The sequence below is a fragment of the Bubalus bubalis genome, chromosome 20, assembly GCF_019923935.1.
Source record: "Bubalus bubalis isolate 160015118507 breed Murrah chromosome 20, NDDB_SH_1, whole genome shotgun sequence".
NCBI classification, from domain to species: Eukaryota; Metazoa; Chordata; class Mammalia; order Artiodactyla; family Bovidae; genus Bubalus; species Bubalus bubalis.
Genome location: NC_059176.1, coordinates 65,985,246 through 66,005,554, shown reverse-complemented (window position 1 = coordinate 66,005,554; position 20,309 = coordinate 65,985,246). Strand labels below are relative to the sequence as shown.

The 20,309-nt window shown below is 41.9% G+C and overlaps 1 protein-coding gene across 1 annotated transcript in view; it reads left to right on the top strand.

The window, feature by feature from the left end:
• Nucleotides 1-314: 314 nt before the first annotated feature.
• GABRG3 (gamma-aminobutyric acid type A receptor subunit gamma3) overlaps nt 315-20,309 on the top strand; it is an 838,213-nt gene continuing 818,218 nt past the window's right edge. The window contains exons 1-2 of the mRNA XM_045163713.1: nt 315-579; nt 8,854-9,002. Coding sequence (XP_045019648.1) covers nt 527-579; nt 8,854-9,002 — 202 coding nt within the window. The 5' untranslated portion in view covers nt 315-526. The remainder of the gene's footprint in view (nt 580-8,853; nt 9,003-20,309) is intronic.

Below are 20,309 nucleotides of genomic sequence, written 5' to 3'. Positions count from 1 at the left end.
CTTCCCGGCCTCACGCTCCTGGTCCATTGAAACCTCTCTTGGCCTCGCGAATTGTCGAGCGTGTAATTGGGGGAACTCCTCCCCTCCCAGGCCGCCTCGGAGGCGCTGCCCGCCGGAGGAGCGGCCGCCTCCCCGCCCCACCCCCGGGCGCGGCGGCCGCGCGGCCGGCGTAGAGCCCACCGCCCGGCATCTGCGCGCGGCGCGGCTCTCGCTTCGGGCGCGGTGGGCTGCGCGGGGCCACGGGTATCCGGGCCGCGAACCGCCCGCGCCCGCCAGCCCGCTGCGCAGACCCGGCGCCGGGGCGCGGGCGGGGCCGGCGTCCCGCGTGGGCCCCGCGGAGGCGCGCGCAGACCCGCCGGCCGTCGGGGGCGCGGCCGCTGCCCGAGTCCGCACTTGTCCCGCCGCAGAGGCCCGGCGCCGTCGGAGGCAGCGAGGGCCAGGAGAAGCCGCGGAGCGGAGGCCCGTGCCCCGCAGGGAGCCTCGCTCGGCCTGGGGCCGCCGACCCCGCGCCCCCTTCCGCGGCGGCATGGCCCCGAAGCTGCTGCTGCTCCTCTGCCTGCTCTCCGGCTTGCACGCGCGGTGAGTGGCGCCCGGGGTGCGGAGCCTGGCGGGCGGGCGGCGGCGCGCTCTCCGTCGGTCCCCAGTGTCCGGCGCGCCCGGCCATCGTCGTCTGGGCTGCGGCGTCTCCCGCCGGGGCCGAGCGGGCAGGAGACGGGGAGTCCGCAGGCGCTTTACCTGTCCCGTCTCCCTCGGCCACGGCCGTCTGCCTCTCCGGGCTAGGCGACCGCAGGCTTCTCTGCAGCCTGAAGCGCCGGGACTCCGAGACTAATGGGCTCTTCTCCTGAACCTTGTAAGGTCTGGTGGGTTTAAAGGATTTCGAAGCCCAGCATCACTGGGGGAAGCCGGTGTCTACCTCTTTATCTCGCTCCTCCCCCTCCCCCAAGTGTTTCAGGGTTCCGCGCGCGCCCCCGGGCGCGCGAATACACACACACAGATACACACCAACATTCTGTATGTTCCACACACACACATCAACGTTCTGTATCGTTTCCCTCCTTGAAATCTCCCGGGACCCCGGAGTCAGGTTTCCGAGCGACCCGGTTTAAACCTGTCTTTATGAGGAGTAGCAGGGCTGGAGGCAGACAGAGGAGGATGGGGGCATGGTGGGCAGCCAGGAGCTCTGCTTCTCGGAAAGGATTCCCCCAGGTTCTGTGAACACATGCACGCTACACATAAGAAACCCTTCCGTATGAGCCATTTTCACATGCAGCAGCATGCACAAACCTCCCCGTATGAAGCAAGCATACTGAAATTGATAATGAGGTTTCTACCTAATACCTGTGGGAAATTACCTTACCATAGACACCCTTGCCCTTCCTCCCAGCACACCAACCAGCTGATGGGAGCTTAAAAGTAATTCAGGAAGAGATGAAGATGACTCATGAGGATGGAAGGACAGTGGGACCAGAAGGGTTAAACCCTGTTGCTGTAAATATAAATGGAGATTTTGGGTTTGGTTCCTTTAATTCTGTCTCGGATTTGATCTCTGGTCAAGAGCCTAGAGATTGCCCTGTGCTTTAAAAATTAGAGCAGCTCCCTTCCTTCTTCTCCCCTCACTACCCCAAGAATCTCCAAGCACCTCAACTCCCCAAACACTTTTAATACCCTCTTCGTTTCCTAGGTCGGGGAGCTTGAGAGCCTTCCTGTGGGTCATAAGCTCTGCAGGTGTCAGCGTGCAGTGCTGGGAAGTCTTGCATGTTCATTCAAATTCGTGAAGTACTGAGGAACTTGTTCAGTCGGGCCTGACTTTTGTGACTCCATGGACTGTAGCCCACTAGGCTCTGTCTGTGCATGGGGTTTCCTAGGCAGATATATTAAAGTGGGTTGCCATTTCCTTCTCCACGGGATCTCCCAGAACCAAGGACTGAACTTGCATCTCTTTCATTGGCAGGCGGGTTCCTCACCACTGAGCCACTGAGGGAAGCCCCCTGAGGAACTAGGAAGGCACATTAACAAATCCTACAAGATGTGAATTTGGAAGGGTTATACTGTGAGGAAGAGAGTCCTGTTCCTCCCTGCCACAAACCGCTGCTTTTTGCAGAGTTGAGAGTAAGAAAGGTGAATTGTATGTGCTGGGGAAGGCAGACTCACTGGGGACTCTCTCAGCCAGGCAGCACACTCCTTGGTCCTTCAACTGAAGTTGCTTCCTGTCTAAGGAACGAGCTGGGAAGGAAATGGAAGTGTGCTCTCCGAGGCTGACCCTGCTTGGATGTTTCTCTGTTTAGAAACAAATAACACCAGACGTAATGTAGATGTCCCAGGTCATATCTCAGTCTGAGATTATGTCTAATTGAATTTCCTACTGCTACTGACTGGATGAAGTGACCTGCAGTTGCAGGTCAGAAAATCAACTGTTAAGATCTATAGATACTTAATATGTTAGAAGGAAATCTGCTTATTGTTCTCATTACTTTTTGTGCTTAGTAGGAAGATACCTGGGTGTCTGAAGCACTCAGGTGTCTAGGGGTTCCTAAAGACACATACAGTCTCTGGGTATTCTTCATTCTTCCATTTTGCCAAGGCAGATGTAACAACTTTAATATATTCTTTGTCTGGGTTGATTCCATGGCCTTGATAATAGAAGTTGCATATCCGTTGAAAATAATCCAAGTTTTAAACTAACGTTATTGCTATATGCTTCTTCTTTGAAAGTATCTTTGCTCTTTGAATGGGTTACAGACATGTGAAGTAATCCAGTGACCAGCATCGCCTTTCAAGTGTTAGTCACTCAGTCCTGTCTGAGTCTTTGTGACCCCTTGGACTGAAGCTCACCAGGCTCCTCTTCTCTATGGAATTCTCTAGGCAAGAATACTGAAGTGGGTTGCCATTCCCTTCTCCAGGGGATCTCTCTGACCCACGGATCGAACCTGTGTCTCCCGCATTGCAGGCAGATTCTTTACCATCTGAGCCACCAGGGAAGCTCTCACTTTTCAAAACTGTTATTAATTCTGAGACAGTTCTCATTTGTGCCCTGGCCTGCCTTCCTGGTGTTTAAAAGCCCCAGAGAAGGTTCTGACAGTTGTGCTGTGTGCTGATAGGTTGGCAGCTCTGTGGAGAGCAAAGCACCCCATTCTGACACCCTTGGAAGAGCTTATTCTACATTAAAAACACTAAGTCACACCTGGGGCTTAGTGACACCTTAAGTGAATGCCTAAGTGCCGTCTGAAGTTTAGGAGCTCCTTTTTATCTTTACGGATACATCCAGCTTTGTCTCTGCCCTTGCAGTTGAAGAGAAGGTGTAAGACATGAAAATACCATCCGAGGGCTGAACTGTAAGTTTATTGCCGATTTGTTTTTAAGAAAAAGCTAATGATGGCATTTAGGATCCAACAATCCTGATGACAGAACACTCGTGAATATAGCCGACTTGGAATTTAGAACAACAGAACATTTTTGTTTTATTCATATTCTGGGGAGTCCTTGAGATGAGATTGGGTTCTCTACAAAGGGGAGCTTTTCTGTAGGGCTGGGGTCTGGCCCTAGTGCTGAGAAGCTTTGATTTCCTTTTCTGAAGTCCTGCACAAAGTGATGAGGCTTCAGGGTTGGGAGGAGCCCAGTGCTGGTCCGGAGCATCTCAGCCTGTGCCTGCCTGCTTTCCCCCCAACCCAGCCACAGAACTGCAGGTGCCCCGTTTCACCTTCTGAAGGGAAGGTGCTGAAGAAGATGTTGCTGTTGTTCTTTTCTTTGTCTCCCCCTTCACCTACTGTGAACCAGGAAGCTTATGCAATTTCAGGAAAACACCCATCACCACTTCACCGCTAGAGGGAGAATTAGTCACATTATAATACCTGTTATTGAAGTAGCTCAAAGTATTTTTCAGAAACTAATGCCATGCATACAGAGAACTGATGAAGAGTTAGTGTGCTTCTGTGTACATATGGGTGTTGGGGCAAGAGAAGATGCAGAGCGTGGAAAGCATGGTCTGGTCTGTCCTAGTAAGCTGTCTCTGGGGGAGGGCAGGAGGGGAGAGACAGAGAGACCCCAGAGGGGCAGACGGCTGCACTGTGGGTGACTTGGAAGGAGTCCTGAGGGTGCTACATGTGATCCTGCCCAGGTGAGCTGTCCCTCTGCCCACAGTGTCCCAAGTGCCTTTGCTGTGGACTGAGCTGCCAGGCCTGTGGGCAGTGGTTGGCTCCCAGCAATCCATGTCCTTCTTTAACCCACTTCTTTTAAAGATGATAAAATTAATATTCTTGATAAATTAAATATTCTTCTGTAACATTTTAGATTTGATAATGTTATTTATAAAAGTAAAAAGTCTTACCAGTAATTAAATGAAACATATCACTTCTTGAATATCAGTCCCAAATTTTTTAAGTTCCTATTGATGGTGAATATTCAGTGCAAAAAAATCCATGGCAATTTATAGTTCCTATGGATGATGTATATATTCTAAGCTTTCTGTCAAGAAATAGAATTACAGTTTAATATTGTTGTTATCATTTAGTCACTGAGTTGTGTCCAACTGTTTGTGACCACATGAACTTTAACCTACCAGGCTCCTCTGTGGGATTTTTCCAGGCAAGAGTACTGGAGTGGGTTGTCATTTCCTTCTCCAGGGGATCTTAGCCAAGGGAAAAGTTAAATGAATTCAATCTTCAAGATATATGCCATATACTATTATCAAAACTTCATGTATGTGTATATATTCATACAGAACTAGGCTGATACTGCTCTGATCTATGTTAAAGCTAGTTAACACTCATTAAAAGACTCGTACATACCATATGACATATACATAAGATTTTAAAGATATTATATATTACAGTTATATTATAATATTATATTATGTTGTTGTTTAGTTGCTAAGTTGTGTCCAACTCTTTTGCAACCCCATGGACTGTAGCCCACCAGGCTGTTCTGTGCATGGGATTCTCCAGGCAAGAATAGTGGAATGAGTTGCCATTTACATCTCCAGGGGATCGTCTCAACCCAGGGATCCAACCTGTGTCTTCTGCATTAGAAGGAAGGTTCTTTACCACTAAGCTACCAGGGAAACCTACAGATAATTTATACTATACTGAAAATTTACATCCAGACATCCTAGAACATAAAGTCAAGAGAGCCTTAGGAAACATTACTATGAACAAAGCTAGTGGAGGTAATGGAATTCCAGCTAAACTATTTCAAATCCTAAAAGGTGATGCTGTTAAAGTGCTGCACTCAATTTGCCAACAAATTTGGAAAACCTAACAGTGGCCACAGGACTGGAAAAGGTCAGTTTTCATTCCAATCCCAAAGAAGGGTAATACCAAATAATGTTCAAACTACTGCACAATTGTACTCATTTCACATGCTAGCAAGGTAATGTTCAAAATCCTTCAAGCTAGGCTTCAACAGTACAAGAACTGGGAATAGATACACAAGCTAAATTTAGAAAAGGCAGAGGAAGCAGAGATCAAATGGTGAACATCTGTTGGATCATAAAAAAGCAAGAGAATTCCAGAAAAACATCTGCTTCATTGACTATGCTAAAGCCTTCTGACTGTGGATCACAACAAACTATGGAAAATTCTTAAAGTGATGGGAATACCATACCACCTCACTTGTCTCGTGAGAAACCTGTATGCAGGTCAAGAAGCAACAGTCAGAACCGGATATGGAACAACGGACTGGTCAAAACTGGGAAAGGAGTACATTCAAGGCTGTACATTGTTACCCTGCTTATTTAACTTATATGCAGAGTGTGTGTGTGTGTGTGTGTGTGTGTTAGTTGCTCAGTTGTGTCCGACTCTTTATGACCCCATGGACTGCAGCCCATCAGGCTCCTCTGTCCATAGAATTCTCCAGGCAAGAATACTGGAATGGGTTGCCATTTCCTTCTCCCATATGCAGAGTTCATCATGTGAAATGCCAAGCTGGATGAATCTCAAGCTGGTATCAAGATTTCTGGGAGAAATATCAGTAAATTCAGATATGTAGATGATACCACCCAAATGGCAGAAAGTGAAAAGGAACTAAAGAGCCTTTTGATGAAGGTGAAAGCAGAGAATGTAAAAGCTGGCTTAAAAATCAACGTGCAAAAAATGAGTATCATGGCATCCAGTCCCATCACTTCATGGCAAATAGATGGGGAGAAAAAGGAAACAGTGACAGATTTTATTTTCTTGGGCTCCAAAATCACTGAAGTGACTGCAGCCTTGAAATTAAAGGATGCTTGCTTCTTGGAATAAAAGCTATGAACAACCTAGACAGCATATTAAAAAGCAGAGATGTCACTTTGCTGATGAAGGTTCGTATAGTCAAAAATATGGTTTCTCCAGTAGTCATGTATGGATTGGAGAGCTGAACTATAAAGAAGGCTGAGAGCTGAAGAATTGATGCTTTTGAATTGTGGTGGATAAGACTCTTGAGAGTCCCAAACTCTTGAGAGCTCAAACCAGTCAATCCTAAAGGAAATCAACCCTGAATGTTCATTGGAGACTTTGGCCATCTGATGCGAAGAGCTGATTCTTTGGAAAAGACCCCGATGTTGGTAAAGATAGTGGGCAGGAAGAGAAGGGGGCAACAGTGGATGAGGTGGTTGGATGGAATCATCAACTCAATGGACATGAGTTTGAACAAACTCCAGGAGACAGTGAAGGACAGGGAAGCCTGGTATGGTGCAGTCCATGGGGTCACAGATAGTTGGACATGACTGAGCGAGTGAACAATGACAAAAATTAACATAAAAATATATGTCCCAGAAGCCAACTGCCTTGTGAGGTTGTTGCCTTTTTAGGTCCCATCTGAAAAGCTAAACAGAAATCAGCTTATACTTAATCAGGACAAATAAACCTCAGTGCAATTTTCTGTTTTCTATTTTGTTATCTTTTGTGAAGGAAGATATGTCATTATGGTGCACACACTGACAAGCCATGAAGGAAGAAGTTTGCTTGTTTTTTGTGTGTGACAGGCTTTTTTGCATTGGTAAATGGCAGGCCTCCTGGAAGTGCTACTTTGAAGAGGAGACTGTGCTCTTTTCAGGCCCAAATTGCTGTGCTGCTGAGATGGCCTCACTCACTAAAGAAACTACCTTGTCATTTTGAGGCCTTTCCATTCAAGTATACCCGGGAGAGGTGGCTGTCAGGCTCAGCCCTTCTTGGGACAGATTCTGATGCTCAGCATTCATTTGGATTCATCTATTAAAGGGCCAGATGCTAAAGACATGTTAGAAAGATTTTAATTTTTGTAATACCAGACCACCTTACTTGCCTCCTGAGAAACCTGTATGTAGGTCAAGAAGCAACAGTAAGAAAAGGACATGGAACACTGGACTGGTTGAAAATTGAGAAAGGAATACATCAAGGCTGTATGCTGTCAACCTACTTATTTAACTTATATGCAGAGTACATCATGAGAAACGCTGGGCTGGATGAAGCATAAGCTGGAATCAAGATTGCCAGGAGAAATATCAATAGCCTCAGAGATGCAGATGACACCGACCTTATGGCAAAAAGAGAAGAGGAGCTAAAGAGCCTCTTGATGAAGGCTAAAGAGGAGAGTGAAAAAGCTGGCTTAAAACTCAACATTCAAAAAGATGAAGACATGGCATCACTCCATGGCAAATAGATGAGGAGACTATGGAAACAGTGAGAGACCTTATTTTCCTGGGCTCCAAAGTCACTGCAGGTGATGACTGCAGCCATGAAATAGAAAGAGACTTGCTCCTTGGAAGAAAAGCTGTGACAAACCTAGACAGCATATTAAAAAGCAGAGACATTACTTTGCCAACAAAGGTCCATATAGTCAAAGCTATTTTCCAGTAGTCATGTATAGATGTGAGAGTTGGACCATAAAGAAGACTGAGTGCCAATGAATTGATGCTTTTGAACTGTGGTGTTAGAGAAGACTCTTGAGATTCCCTTAAACTGCAAGGAGATCCAACCAGTCCATCCTAAAGGAAATCAATCCTGAATATGATGCTGAAGTTGAAGCTCCAGTACTTTGGCCACCTGATGTGAAGAGCTGACTCGTTAGAAAAGACCTTGATGCTGGGAAAGATTGAAGGCAGGAGGAGAAGGGGATGACAGAGGATGAGATGGTTGGATGGCATCACTGACTCAATGGACATGAGTTTGAATAAGCTTTGGGAGATGGTGAAGGACAGAGATGCCTGGTGGGCTGCAGTCCACTGGGTCGCGAAGAGTCGGACACAACTGAGTGACTGAACAATAACAACAAGCCTACTCTGTACAAGGTGTATCAGTTTGTGTGGTAGGAGGTATGTGAAATCACCAGAGAGTATTTACCAACCAGTATCTCTTCCTTGGCACACCACATGGGTGCTGTCCAAGGATATCACCTCCTTATGTCCCTACGTCTGCCTAGACCAAAGGTGCTCCATGAGAAGCACAGAGTCAGACTCAACTATTTTCAATGAGTGCATTCTGCAGAAGCTGCTCACCTTAAGCTAAAATGAGGTCTTGGCAATGAGAAGTGGAAGCTGCAAGTTGTTTTTGCCTTGACCTTCAGAAGATCTCAAGATTGATATTAGGAAGGCTGACTCTCTGCTTGTTGGCCTTCATGTATTGGATTACTTATTATGTCTATGATTTAACATGGACTTGGAATTTTTTTATGACATTTAATGAAAGGATCATGTTACATTAATAGCACTGGCATTCTTCTTATTGGATTCTTTTTTTGTGTGTTTTGTTTTACTTTTAAGATTTTAGAGGTAATTTTTTGAATGGACTGAGTGTAATGGGGATTTTCTCCCTATTTCAGTGGTGCTTGGGTGGGCCAAAGCTTAAGACATTTCCTGGAATCATTGCTACAACTTACATGTCACACTTTGTGCTATAATTACAGGACCAGGAAGGTGGAAGAAGATGAATATGAAGATTCATCATCAAACCAGAAGTGGGTCTTGGCTCCGAAATCCCAAGACACGGATGTGACTCTTATTCTGAACAAGTTGCTAAGAGAATATGATAAGAAGCTGAGGCCAGATATTGGAAGTGAGTGATGATGTTTGCTATTTTAGTAGGAAACATAGTGTGATATATTTTTAAAGTTTTTATTTTAAATAATTATGAATTTGCAGGAAGTTGCAAAGGTAATGCAGAGTCACGCAATTCATGGATATTGAACTAGGAGTTGACGTTGGGAGAGTGTGTGTACATGGCTCCACATTGTCTTGTCACATGTGGATCTGTGTAATGATACTATAATTGAGATACAGAACGGTTTCATTACCATGAAGTTTCCCTTTCTGCTATTGCTTTAGTCTCATCTGTTTCACTCCTCCAAAATTTCTAACCTGTCAACCACTAATTTAGTCTTTATTTCTATGATTTTGTCATTTTGAGAATGGAGCCTATGTGCAGTCGTTTAGTACATGACTTTTTGAGATTGGCTTTTCTTTCCTCAGCAAAGTGATTTTGGGATCCATTCAAGTTGTTGCATGTATCAATAGTTTGTTTTACTTATTGCTAAGTAACCTTCCATGCTATGGATGGATCATAGTTTTTTAATGTATATTGAGGAACATATTGGTTATTCCCAGTTTTTGTCTATTACAAATAAAATGACTGTGAGTACTCTTGCCTGGAAAACCCCATGGACAGAGGAGCCTGGTAGGCTGCAGTCCATGGGGTTGCTAGGAGTTGGACACGACTGAACGACTTCACTTTCACTTTTCACTTTCATGCACTGGAGAAGGAAATGGCAACCCACTCCACTGTTCTTGCCTGGAGAATCCCAGGGATGGGGGAGCCTGGTGGGTTGCCGTCTATGGGGTTGCACAGAGTCGGACACAACTGAAGCGACTTAGCAGTAGCAGCAGCACATTAATAAGCACACAGGCTTTTTTTCCCCCAATCTATGTATTACTTTTTCTCTTCCAAGGTATATTTTGAAATATAAACTCTATGAATTTTAATATAGTTGAACATAATGATCATTTCTTTAAAATATTATCTGCACTAATAACATGAAAATATTTTCTTATGCTTCAGAAGCTTTATTGTTTATTTATTTATTTATTTATTTATTTTATTTGGAGGCTAATTACTTTACAGTATTGTAGTGGTTTTGCCATACATTGACACTAATCATCCATGGGTGTACATGTGTTCCCTATCCTGAACCCCCCTCCCTCCTCCCTCCCCATCCCATTCCTCAGGGTCATCCCAGTGCACCAGCCCTGAGCACCCTGTCTCATGCATTGAACCTGGACTGGCAATCTATTTCACATATGATAATATGCATGTTTCAATGCTATTCTCTCAAATCATCCCACCCTTGCCTTCTCCCACAGAGTCCAAAAGACTGTTCTATACATCTGTGTCTCTTTTGCTGTCTCTCATATAGGGTTATCGTTATCATCTTTCTAAATTCCATATATATGCTTTAATATACTGTATTGGTATTTTCCTTTCTGGCCTACTTCACTCTGTATAATAGGCTCCAGTTTCATCCACCTCATTAGAACTGATTCAAATGCATTCTTTTCAATGGCTGAGTAATATTCCATTGTGTATCTGTACCACAGCTTTCTTATCCACTCGTCTGCTGATGGACATCTAGGTTGCTTCCATGTCCTGGCTATTATACACAGTGCTGTGATGAACCTTGGGGTACATGTATCTCTTTCAATTCTGGTTACCTCGGTGTGTATGCCCAGCAGTGGGATTGCTGGGTCATATGGCAGTTCTATTTGTAGTTTTTGAAGGAATCTCCACACTGTTCTCCATAGTGGCTGTACGAGTTTGCATTCCCACCAACAGTGTAAGAGGGTTCCCTTTTCTCTACACCCTTGCCAACATTTATTGCTTGTAGACTTTTGGATTGCAACCATTCTGACTGGCGTGAAATGGTACCTCATAGTGGTTTTGATTTTCATTTCTCTGATAATGAGTGATGTTGAGCATCTTTTCATGTGTGTGTTAGCTATCTGTATGTCTTCTTTGGAGAAATGTCTGTTTAGTTCTTTGGCCCATTTTTTGATGGGGTTGTTTATTTTTCTGGAATTGAGCTGTAGGAGTTGCTTGTATATTTTGAGATTAATTCTTTGTCAGTTGCTTAATTTGCTATTATTTTCTCCCATTCTAAAGGCTGTCTTTTCACCTTGCTTATAATTTCCTTTGTTGTGCAAAAGCTTTTAAGCTTAATTACATACCATTTGTTTATGTTTGCTTTTATTTCCATTACTCTGGGAGGTGGGTCACACATCCTGCTGTGATTTATGTCGGAGAGTGATTTGCCTATGTTTTCCTCTAAGAGTTTTATAGTTTCTGGTCTTACGCTTAGATCTTTAATCCATTTTGAGTTTCTATTTCTGCTTTATTGACTATACCAAAGCCTTTGACTGTGTGAATCACAATAAACTCTGGAAAATTCTTAAAGAGACGGGAATACCAGACCACCAGACTTGCCTCTTGAGAAATCTGTATGCGGGTCAGGAAGCAACAGTTAGAACTGGACATGGAACAACAGACTGGTTCCAAATAGGAAAAGGAAGACGTCAAGGCTGTATATTGTCACCCTGCTTATTTAACTTATATGCAGAGTACATCATGAGAAATGCTGGGCTGGAGGAAGCACAAGCTGGAATCAAGATTGCTGGGAGAAATATCAATAACCACAGATATGCAGAGAACACCACTCTTATGGCAGAAAGTGAAGAAGAACTAAAGAGCTTCTTGATGAAAGTGAAAAAGGAGAGTGAAAAAGTTGGCTTAAAGCTCAACATTCAGAAAACTGAGATCATGGCATCCGGTCCCATCACTTCATGGCAAATAGATGGGGAAACAGTGTCTGACTTTATTTTTCTGGGCTCCAAAATCACTGCAGATGGTGACTGCAGCCATGGAATTAAAAGACGCTTACTCCTTGGATGGAAAGTTATGACCAACCTAGATAGCATATTCAAAAGTAGAGACATTACTTTGCCAACAAAGGTCCGGCTAGTCAAGACTATGGTTTTTCCAGTGGTCATGTATGGATGTGAGAGTTGGACTGTGAAGAAAGCTGAGTGCCGAAGAATTAATGCTTTTGAACTGTGGTGTTGGAGAAGACTCTTGAGAGTCCCGTGGACTACAAGGAAATCCAATAAGTCCATTCTGAAGGAGATCAGCCCTGGGATTTCTTTGGAAGGAATGATGCTAAAGCTGAAACTCCAGTCCTTTGGCCACCTCATGCGAAGAGTTGACTCATTGGAAATGACTCTGATGCTGGGAGGGATTGGGGGCAGGAGGAGAAGGGGACGACAGAGGATGAGATGGCTGGATGGCATCACTGACTCAATGGACGTGAGTCTAAGTGAACTCCGGGAGTTGGTGATGGACAGGGAGGCCTGGCGTGCTGCAATTCATGGGGTTGCAAAGAGTCGGACATGACTGAGCGACTGAACTGAACTGAACTGATGGTGTTAGAAAGTATTTTAGTTTCATTCTTTTACAAGTGGTTGACCAATTTTCCCAGCACCACTTGTTAAAGAGATTGTCTTTTCTCCATTGTATATTCTTGCCTCCTTTGTCAAAGATAAGGTGTCCATAGGTGTGTGGAATTATTCTGTTTTGTTCCATTGATCTATATATCTGTCTTTGTGCCAGTACCATACTGTCTTGATGACTGTTGCTTTGTAGTATAGCCTGAAGTCAGGAAGGTTGATTCCTCCAGTTCCATTCTTTTTTCTCAAGATTGCTTTGGCTATTTGAGTTTTTTTGTATTTCCATACAAATTGTGAAATTATTTGTTCTAGTTCTGTGAAAAATACCATTGGTAGCTTGATAGGGATTGCATTGAATCTAAAGATTGCTTTGGGTAGTATACTCATTTTCACTATATTGATTTTTCCAATCCATGAACATGGTATATTTCTCCATCTATTTGTATCCTCTTTGATTTCTTTCATCTTTCTTTTATAGTTTTCTATATATAGGTCTTTTGTTTCTTTAGGTAGATATATTCCTAAGTATTTTATTCTTTTCATTGCAATGGTGAATGGAATTGTTTCCTTAATTTGTCTTTCTGTTTTCTCATTGTTAGTGTATAAGAATGCAAGGGATTTCTGTGTGTTAGGTTTATATCCTACAACTTTACTATATTTGTTGATTAGCTCTAGTAATTTTCTGGTGGAATGTTTAGGATTTCTATGTAGAGGATCTAGTCATTTGCAAATAGAGTTTTATTTCTTCTTTTCCAATCTGGATTTCTTTTATTTCTTTTTATGCTCTGATTGCTGTTGCCAAAACTTCCAAAACTGTGTTGAATAGTAGTGGTGAGAGTGGGCACCCTTGTCTTGTTCCTGAGTTTAGGGGAAATGCTTTCAGTTTTTCACCATTGAGGATAATGTTTGCTGTGGGTTTGTCATATATAGCTTTTATTACATTGAAGTATGTTGCTTCTATTCCTGGTATCTGTGTGGATATAAGGTTTTATTCTCTGGGATAAATGCCCAGGAATATGATTGCCAGGTCCTATAATAAATATTGGTTTAATTTTTAAAGAAGCTGTCAAACTCTTTTCCAAAGTTTATATACCATTTTCTAGCCCACCGTCAAGGTGTGAGAGATCTAGTTTCTCTGTAACTTCACCAGCAGGTGGTACTGTCACAGGTTTTTGTTTCAACTACTTTACTATGTGTATGTCCAATAGTTTGATATTGCCTTGTTGTCTTCTCAACTTCTGTGGGCTGTTTCTGGTTTCTCTAATTTCTTCCATTTATCTGTCTGTCTATCGTGTCAATCTGCAGTCTTAATTTACATTTTCCTGATTGTTAGTGGTATTGAATTCTCTTTATGCACTTATTTGCCAATAGTATATCTTCTTCATCACAATGTCTCCTCATATTAGTTGCTGCATTAAAAATTGGAGTATTTTTGCTTTATTTAGTTTTTTCTCCTGCCTTGTTAAGTGTTCTTCCTATAGTCCAGATATGATTCCTTTGCCAGATGAAGTGTTCAGATTTTTTGCCCTCTTTGTATGGCTTTTTCTTTTCCCATCCTTTTAGTAGGGTCTTGCAAAGAAGAAAAGTTTTTAATATTGAGGAAGTCCAATTTACTTATTTTCTTTTTATGGAATATACTTTTTGTGTGTGTGGCAAGTATTTTTTTGGTTTACTTTTAATTGGAGGATAATTGCTTTACAATATTGTGTTGGTCTCTGCCATGCATCAGCATGAATCAGCCACAGGTGTACATATGTGCCCTCCCACCTGAAGCCCACTCCCACTTCCCACCCTGTGTCGTCCCTCTGCTGCTGCTGCTGCTGCTGCTGCTAAGTCGCTTCAGTCGTGTACGACTCTGTGCGACCTCGGAGACGGCAGCCCACCAGGCTCCGCCGTCCCTGGGATTCTCCAGGCAAGAACACTGGAGTGGGTTGCCATTTCTTTCTCCAATGTGTGAAAAGTGAAAAATGAAAGTGAAGTTGCTCAGTCGTGTCCAACTCTACGCGACCCCATAGACCGCAGGATTTTCCAGGCAAGAGTACTGGGGTGGGTTGCCATTGCCTTCTCTGCTGTCCCTCAGGGCTGTCACAAATAGTGCTGCAATGAACATGGGGATATATATGTCTTTTCAATTATGGTTTCTTCAGGGTATATGCCAAGTAGTGGGATTTTGGGGTCATATGGTAGTTTTAATCCTAGTTTTTAAAGGAATTCCCGTACTGTTCTCTCACAAATAGTGCTGCAATGAACATGGGGATATATATGTCTTTTCAATTATGGTTTCCTCAGGGTATATGCCAAGTAGTGGGATTTTGGGGTCATATGGTAGTTTTAATCCTAGTTTTTAAAGGAATTCCCGTACTGTTCTCTCACAAATAGTGCTGCAATGAACATGGGGATATATATGTCTTTTTCAATTATGGTTTCCTCAGGGTACATGCCAAGTACTGGGATTTTTGTGTCATATGGTAGTTTTAATCCTAGTTTTTAAAGGAATTTCCATACTGTTCTCCATAGTAGCTACATCAGTTTACATTCCCGCCAACAGTGGGAATGTATACTTTTAGAGTAATATCTAAGAGCTCTTCATAAATCCCTAGCTCCTAAAGATTTTTTCCTATTTTCTTCTAAAAATTTTAATATATGTTTTACATTTAATTCATTTTCAGCTTTGAATTAATTGTTATAGAAAATCAGTATGTGAAGTTTATAACTAAGTTTGTTTCTTTTCCTTTTGCTTATGAATCTTCCCTGTTGGCTCAGACAGTAAAGTGTCTGTCTACAATGCGGGAGATCTGGGTTCAATCCCTGGGTCGGGAAGATCCCCTGGAGAAGGAAATGGCAATCCACTCCAGTACTATTGCCTGGAAAATCCCATGGACAGAGGAGCTTGGTAGGCTACAGTCCATGGGGTCGCAAAGAGTCAGACACGACTGAGCGAATTCAATTTCACTTATGAATCTCTAGTTACTTTATTATCACTTGTTGAAAGAAACTGTCCTTCCTCGTTGACTTATGTTTGCACATTTATCAGAAGTCAGTTGGCTCAACTTCTGTGGGCTGTTTCTGGTTTCTCTAATTTCTTCCGTTTATCTGTCTGTCTATCGTGTCAATCTGCAGTCTTGATTATTGCAGCTATGTATAATAAGTCTTGGAATTGGGTGGAGTTAATTCAGTCACTTTATTTTTAAAAATTATTTTAGTACATATTTTCTATATTAATTTTTGAGCTATTTTATCTATAAGTGCAAAAAAAAATCTCGTGTTAAGCCCTTTTATCAGTTTGGGAAGAATTGACATCTTTATTGTGTTGAGTATTTTAATCCATAAACCTGGTGTATCTTTCTGTTTATTTAGATCTTGTTTAGTTTCTTACATTTAGTGTTTTGCAGGTTTTAGTATACAAGTTCTAAAAATATTTTGTTAGATTTTCACCTAAGTGTTTCACAGTGTTGGAGTGCTTGTAAATAGTACTATGTTTTAAAATTTATTTTTCCCTGTGTTCATTGCTAGTATACAGAAATATGGTTACCTTATATAAGTTAATGTTGTGTCCTCTGACTTGGCAAACTCACTTACTAATTTTAGGAAAATTTTTTTTTGATAGGTTCCTTGAGAATTTCTGTGTACATCATCATATCATCTGCAAATGAGACCTATTTCTTGCTTTCCAATCTGTATGCCTCTTATTACTGTTCTTCTTGCCTTATTTCACTGGCTAGCACTTCCAATGCTACAGGAATAGTGGTAGTGTAAGTGGACATCTTGCTTTGTTCCAGATAGTAGAGGAAAAGTATTCAGTCTTCACAATTAAGTGTGATGTTAGCTAGATATATTTTATGTATATTCCTCACTAAGTTGAGAAAGTTCCATCTTTCTCTAATTTTCTGAAATAATTTTTTTAAAATCAGGAATGGGTGTTCAACTTTGCCAAATACGTTTTCTGCATTAATTGATACACAATGTGCTTTTTTTTTTAAGGCAGCAAGTCCCCTACCTATGAACAAGTTGCATTCTGAACGTGTGTTCATAAGCCCAGTTTGTTCATAAGTACAGCAGTATTAGCCTAGGTTCCCAACTAACACAATTGGCTATATAGTACTGTACTGCAATAGATTTATAATACTTTTCACACAAATAATACATAAAAAACAAACACACACACAAATAAAACAATTTTAATCTTACAGTACAGTACCTTGAAAAGCACAGTAGTTCAGTACAACAGGTGGCATACAGGGCATGACATCGAGTGAACAGGCAAGAAAACATTACTGCCTGGAGGAGTAGGAGAAGCGGGGAGACCGTAGAACTGAAAGCTCATTAGCAACAGAAGACTGAGGGCAAGCTGCAACTTCACATATGCCTAATGTTGATGGAATACATGCTTGCATTTTTGAAAGTTCGCAATTTGAAGGTTTATATGTAGGGGTCCTGCTGTGTGGTGAATTACGTTGGTTGGTTTTCAGATATTGAACCAGCCTTGCATCCCTAGGATAAACCCCACCTAGTTATCATGTTTAAGAATAAATATTTTTTAAAAAGTCTTTTTATATGTTGCTGTATTCTATTTGCTAATCCTTTATAATCCTTTTAATATCAGTGGGGCCAACAATAATATTCCTTGCTTCATTCCTGATACTGGTAATTTGTGTTGTCATTTTTTTCTTTGTCATCTTGCTGGAGGTTGGTTCCATTGACCTTTTTGAAGAACCAACTTTTGTTTCACTATTTTTCTCTTTTCATTTTTATTATATTTTGCTTTGAATCTTTATTATTTACTTTCTTTTTCTTGCTTGGATTTATTTTGCTCTTCTTCTTTGAGGTAGCATTTAGAGTCTCAAGTTGAGACTTCTAATATAAGCATTTAGTGCTCTAAGCTGCCTGCTCTGTACTATTTTAGCTGTATCTCACAGGTTTTGATGTTTGTGTTTTCATTTTTATTTAGTTCAATGTATTTTTGACTACCCCTGAGATTTTTTCCCCTTTAATTCATGTACTATTTAGAAGTATATTTTTTATTTCCAAATGTCTAGAAGTTTTTCTGTTATCTATTACTAATTTCTAGCTTAATTCCATTGTGGTTATAGAACATACTCTTTATAAGTTCAAAAATTTTTACAATTTGTTGCTATTTAATTTATGACCTGGGATATGTTTTTTTGTGACTGTTCCATGGGTGCTTGTAAAGAATTTGTATTCTTCTGTTACTGGAGGAATTGAATCTTGTTGTTTAATGGTTTTGTTGAATTTTATATCTTTGCCAATTTTCTGTCTAGTTTTTCTATCATTTTTTTTTTGATTTAACAATTGATAGATTAAAAAAGACCAAGACAAGAAGAGTGTTCTTGGCCAGGAGAGAGATGCATGCCTGTTGATGGTGATGGTCAGAATGCTGAGGTTGTTGTGAACGCATTTTTCGTAGAGTGATCTGGACTATGGCCTGTTTCCCTCTTCTCCTTGGAGCTCAGTTTTATTTAGAGCCCTGCAGCTTGCCAGCCCTCATACTACCCTAGCTGCTGTCCCTGTGTTTTTCCAGATTTGAGGCTTACTCTCCAGTTTATCTGTATCAGGACATAGAATTACACCAGTCGCACCCAGTAAGCATAGAATTTCAAAATCCGTATGTTGTAATGTGCAGGGGTCTTGGAGATGCATGTGCTGTGCAGTCCTTGAGCTGTCTTACTACCTTCCTGTGTCTCAGTTGCCTCTTCCATATGATGAAGCAGGGGAACAAAATACTCTTAAACTTCCTTCTTGTTTTAAGGTATTTATTTAGTGAGCAGTACATCAAATTACTATTGCACGGGTTCAAAAATTCAATTGTGACCACAATTTTCCCGTCATAATTACATAAAAGGCCTACCCAGTATGGAAAGTGTGCAGCGATTAGGCATTTATATGGAAAGGGAAGACTGAGAAAATGTTACTAATTTCCTCATTAATTTTCAAACTGTGCTTGACCTTAGCACAAAGATAAATAAGACTCACCCTTTGCCCTTCTGGGTAAGTTTAGTCCAGTTGGTCCTTTGCTTATCTTGTGTTAGAACTCAGCAAAGGGCCTTCCATACATGGTTGTTATTCAGTACCACGTTCATCATCTGAGAGGGAAAGTTGGACACGGATAGAAAGTGGGTGAGTTTGGCATCCAACCCAGATCTCTCTGACTGTAGTTAGATCATTGCTGTATTTATAGAAAATGCAAGGCAAGCCCATTCAAAATTGGATTCCCCATTACACACTCATATGACAACACTTTGAAGGGAATATACTAAGACTTTGTCATGTGCAGCAAGCAAGCAGAAATCACAATTAAAAGATTTCATTTTTCCTTTATTACATGAAGAATCATGAATTTTCCAAATGAAACAGCATAATGAAAAGAACGGATATTTCTTTTTTAGAAGGCAGCTCTTCTAAAGCCTCATGTCATTTGGTCCTTGGAAGTCATTTTCATATATGGGAAGAGCTCTGTGGTTTTTGCATGAAAAAGATTTAAAAAACAACTAAATATAAAAACTCTATAGCAGATGCTCTTCTTTGGTTTCATGACTTGAAAATTCACCATGTGCACTGTCATGGCCCTGGGGCAGCAGAGTGACCTGAGGATCTCTGGGTTCCCTAGGACTCCTCTTCTTGTCTCACGTAGATGCTAAAGAACATCTGAATGGCAGAATCCAGCAACTCGCTGACACTCAGTAACTGCCCAGGGACACAATTCCCCTGTAACTCTTCGGTATCTAAAAGATACCGAATTAGACACCATTTTAATTCATGGTTTAGAAGGGCTTTAAGGGATAATGTACTGCAAATATATGAATTTCTCTTCACACTATTTTAATTCACATGCAGAATATTTTATTTGTTGTAGCCATTGTGTCTCCTTATCAAGGTTCAGTCAGTTTAATCCGTGCAGTGTTGTGCATGGATTTATCAGTTGTTTGTTGTAATTACCAGTTTATTTGCTCCCCTTCCTTATCACTCCTGCCTCCCTCAGCCAGCCAGCCCACATTTTCTGGGCATCCACTCTGCACGTAGCCCTGGCCTGTGGACAGGTGGGGAAGTGCCCTGACACTGCCTTCACTGAGGTTCTTCTGAGTGGGAGCGGGAGAAGAACGGGTTCTCAGGTAGCATCTAGGATTGGTAATGTTGTTCCCACTTTGGAGTAAAGCAGGCCTGTTAAGGCTCTCCCTGGCTTAAGCTCCTTGAAAATGCCACTTGTTTGTAGGATAAAGTCTAAGCGCCTTCAGATGACAGAGAGAGGTAAGCCTCTCTCTGGCCCTTGCCTCCACTTTGACGTGTCACACCTCCCATGGACACCTAGCCTCCCGTCTTCTTCATCTGCATTCTCGCTCCAGCCTGTGATCCCCTTACCCGCCTCCTGTTTCCTGTGTGGGGCACATTCCCCGCCTCCCTTCCAGCCTTCATGTTTTCATCTATGGCCTACACCCCCTCACCTCCCTGCCAGACTGGACCAAGTATTTCTCCTTTGATTTCTTCTAGCATCAATTTTCCATCTTTTCCATGGGATTATTAAATTTTGAAGGACTGTCCTGAGGATGGTGTAATGTGGTATAACCGTGAAATACTTTCTGTAACATTTTTGTGTGCTTTTCACAAGTCTGCAGCTGAGAACTGTCCCCTAGGACACACTTCCTAATTCCTAACTTTAGATGCGTTGGTTTATGTTGCCATCTCCCAGCATACGTAGTCCAACTGCATCAACAAAGATATAACATCAGGAAAAAAAATGGCTCAACAGCAAATAGAATCACAGAGGCTCATTTATGTTACATAGAAGTAACATGTCCACATGTTACTGTAATTAGTTTTCATAATACAAATACAATAGTTTTCATAATACAAATTGTGA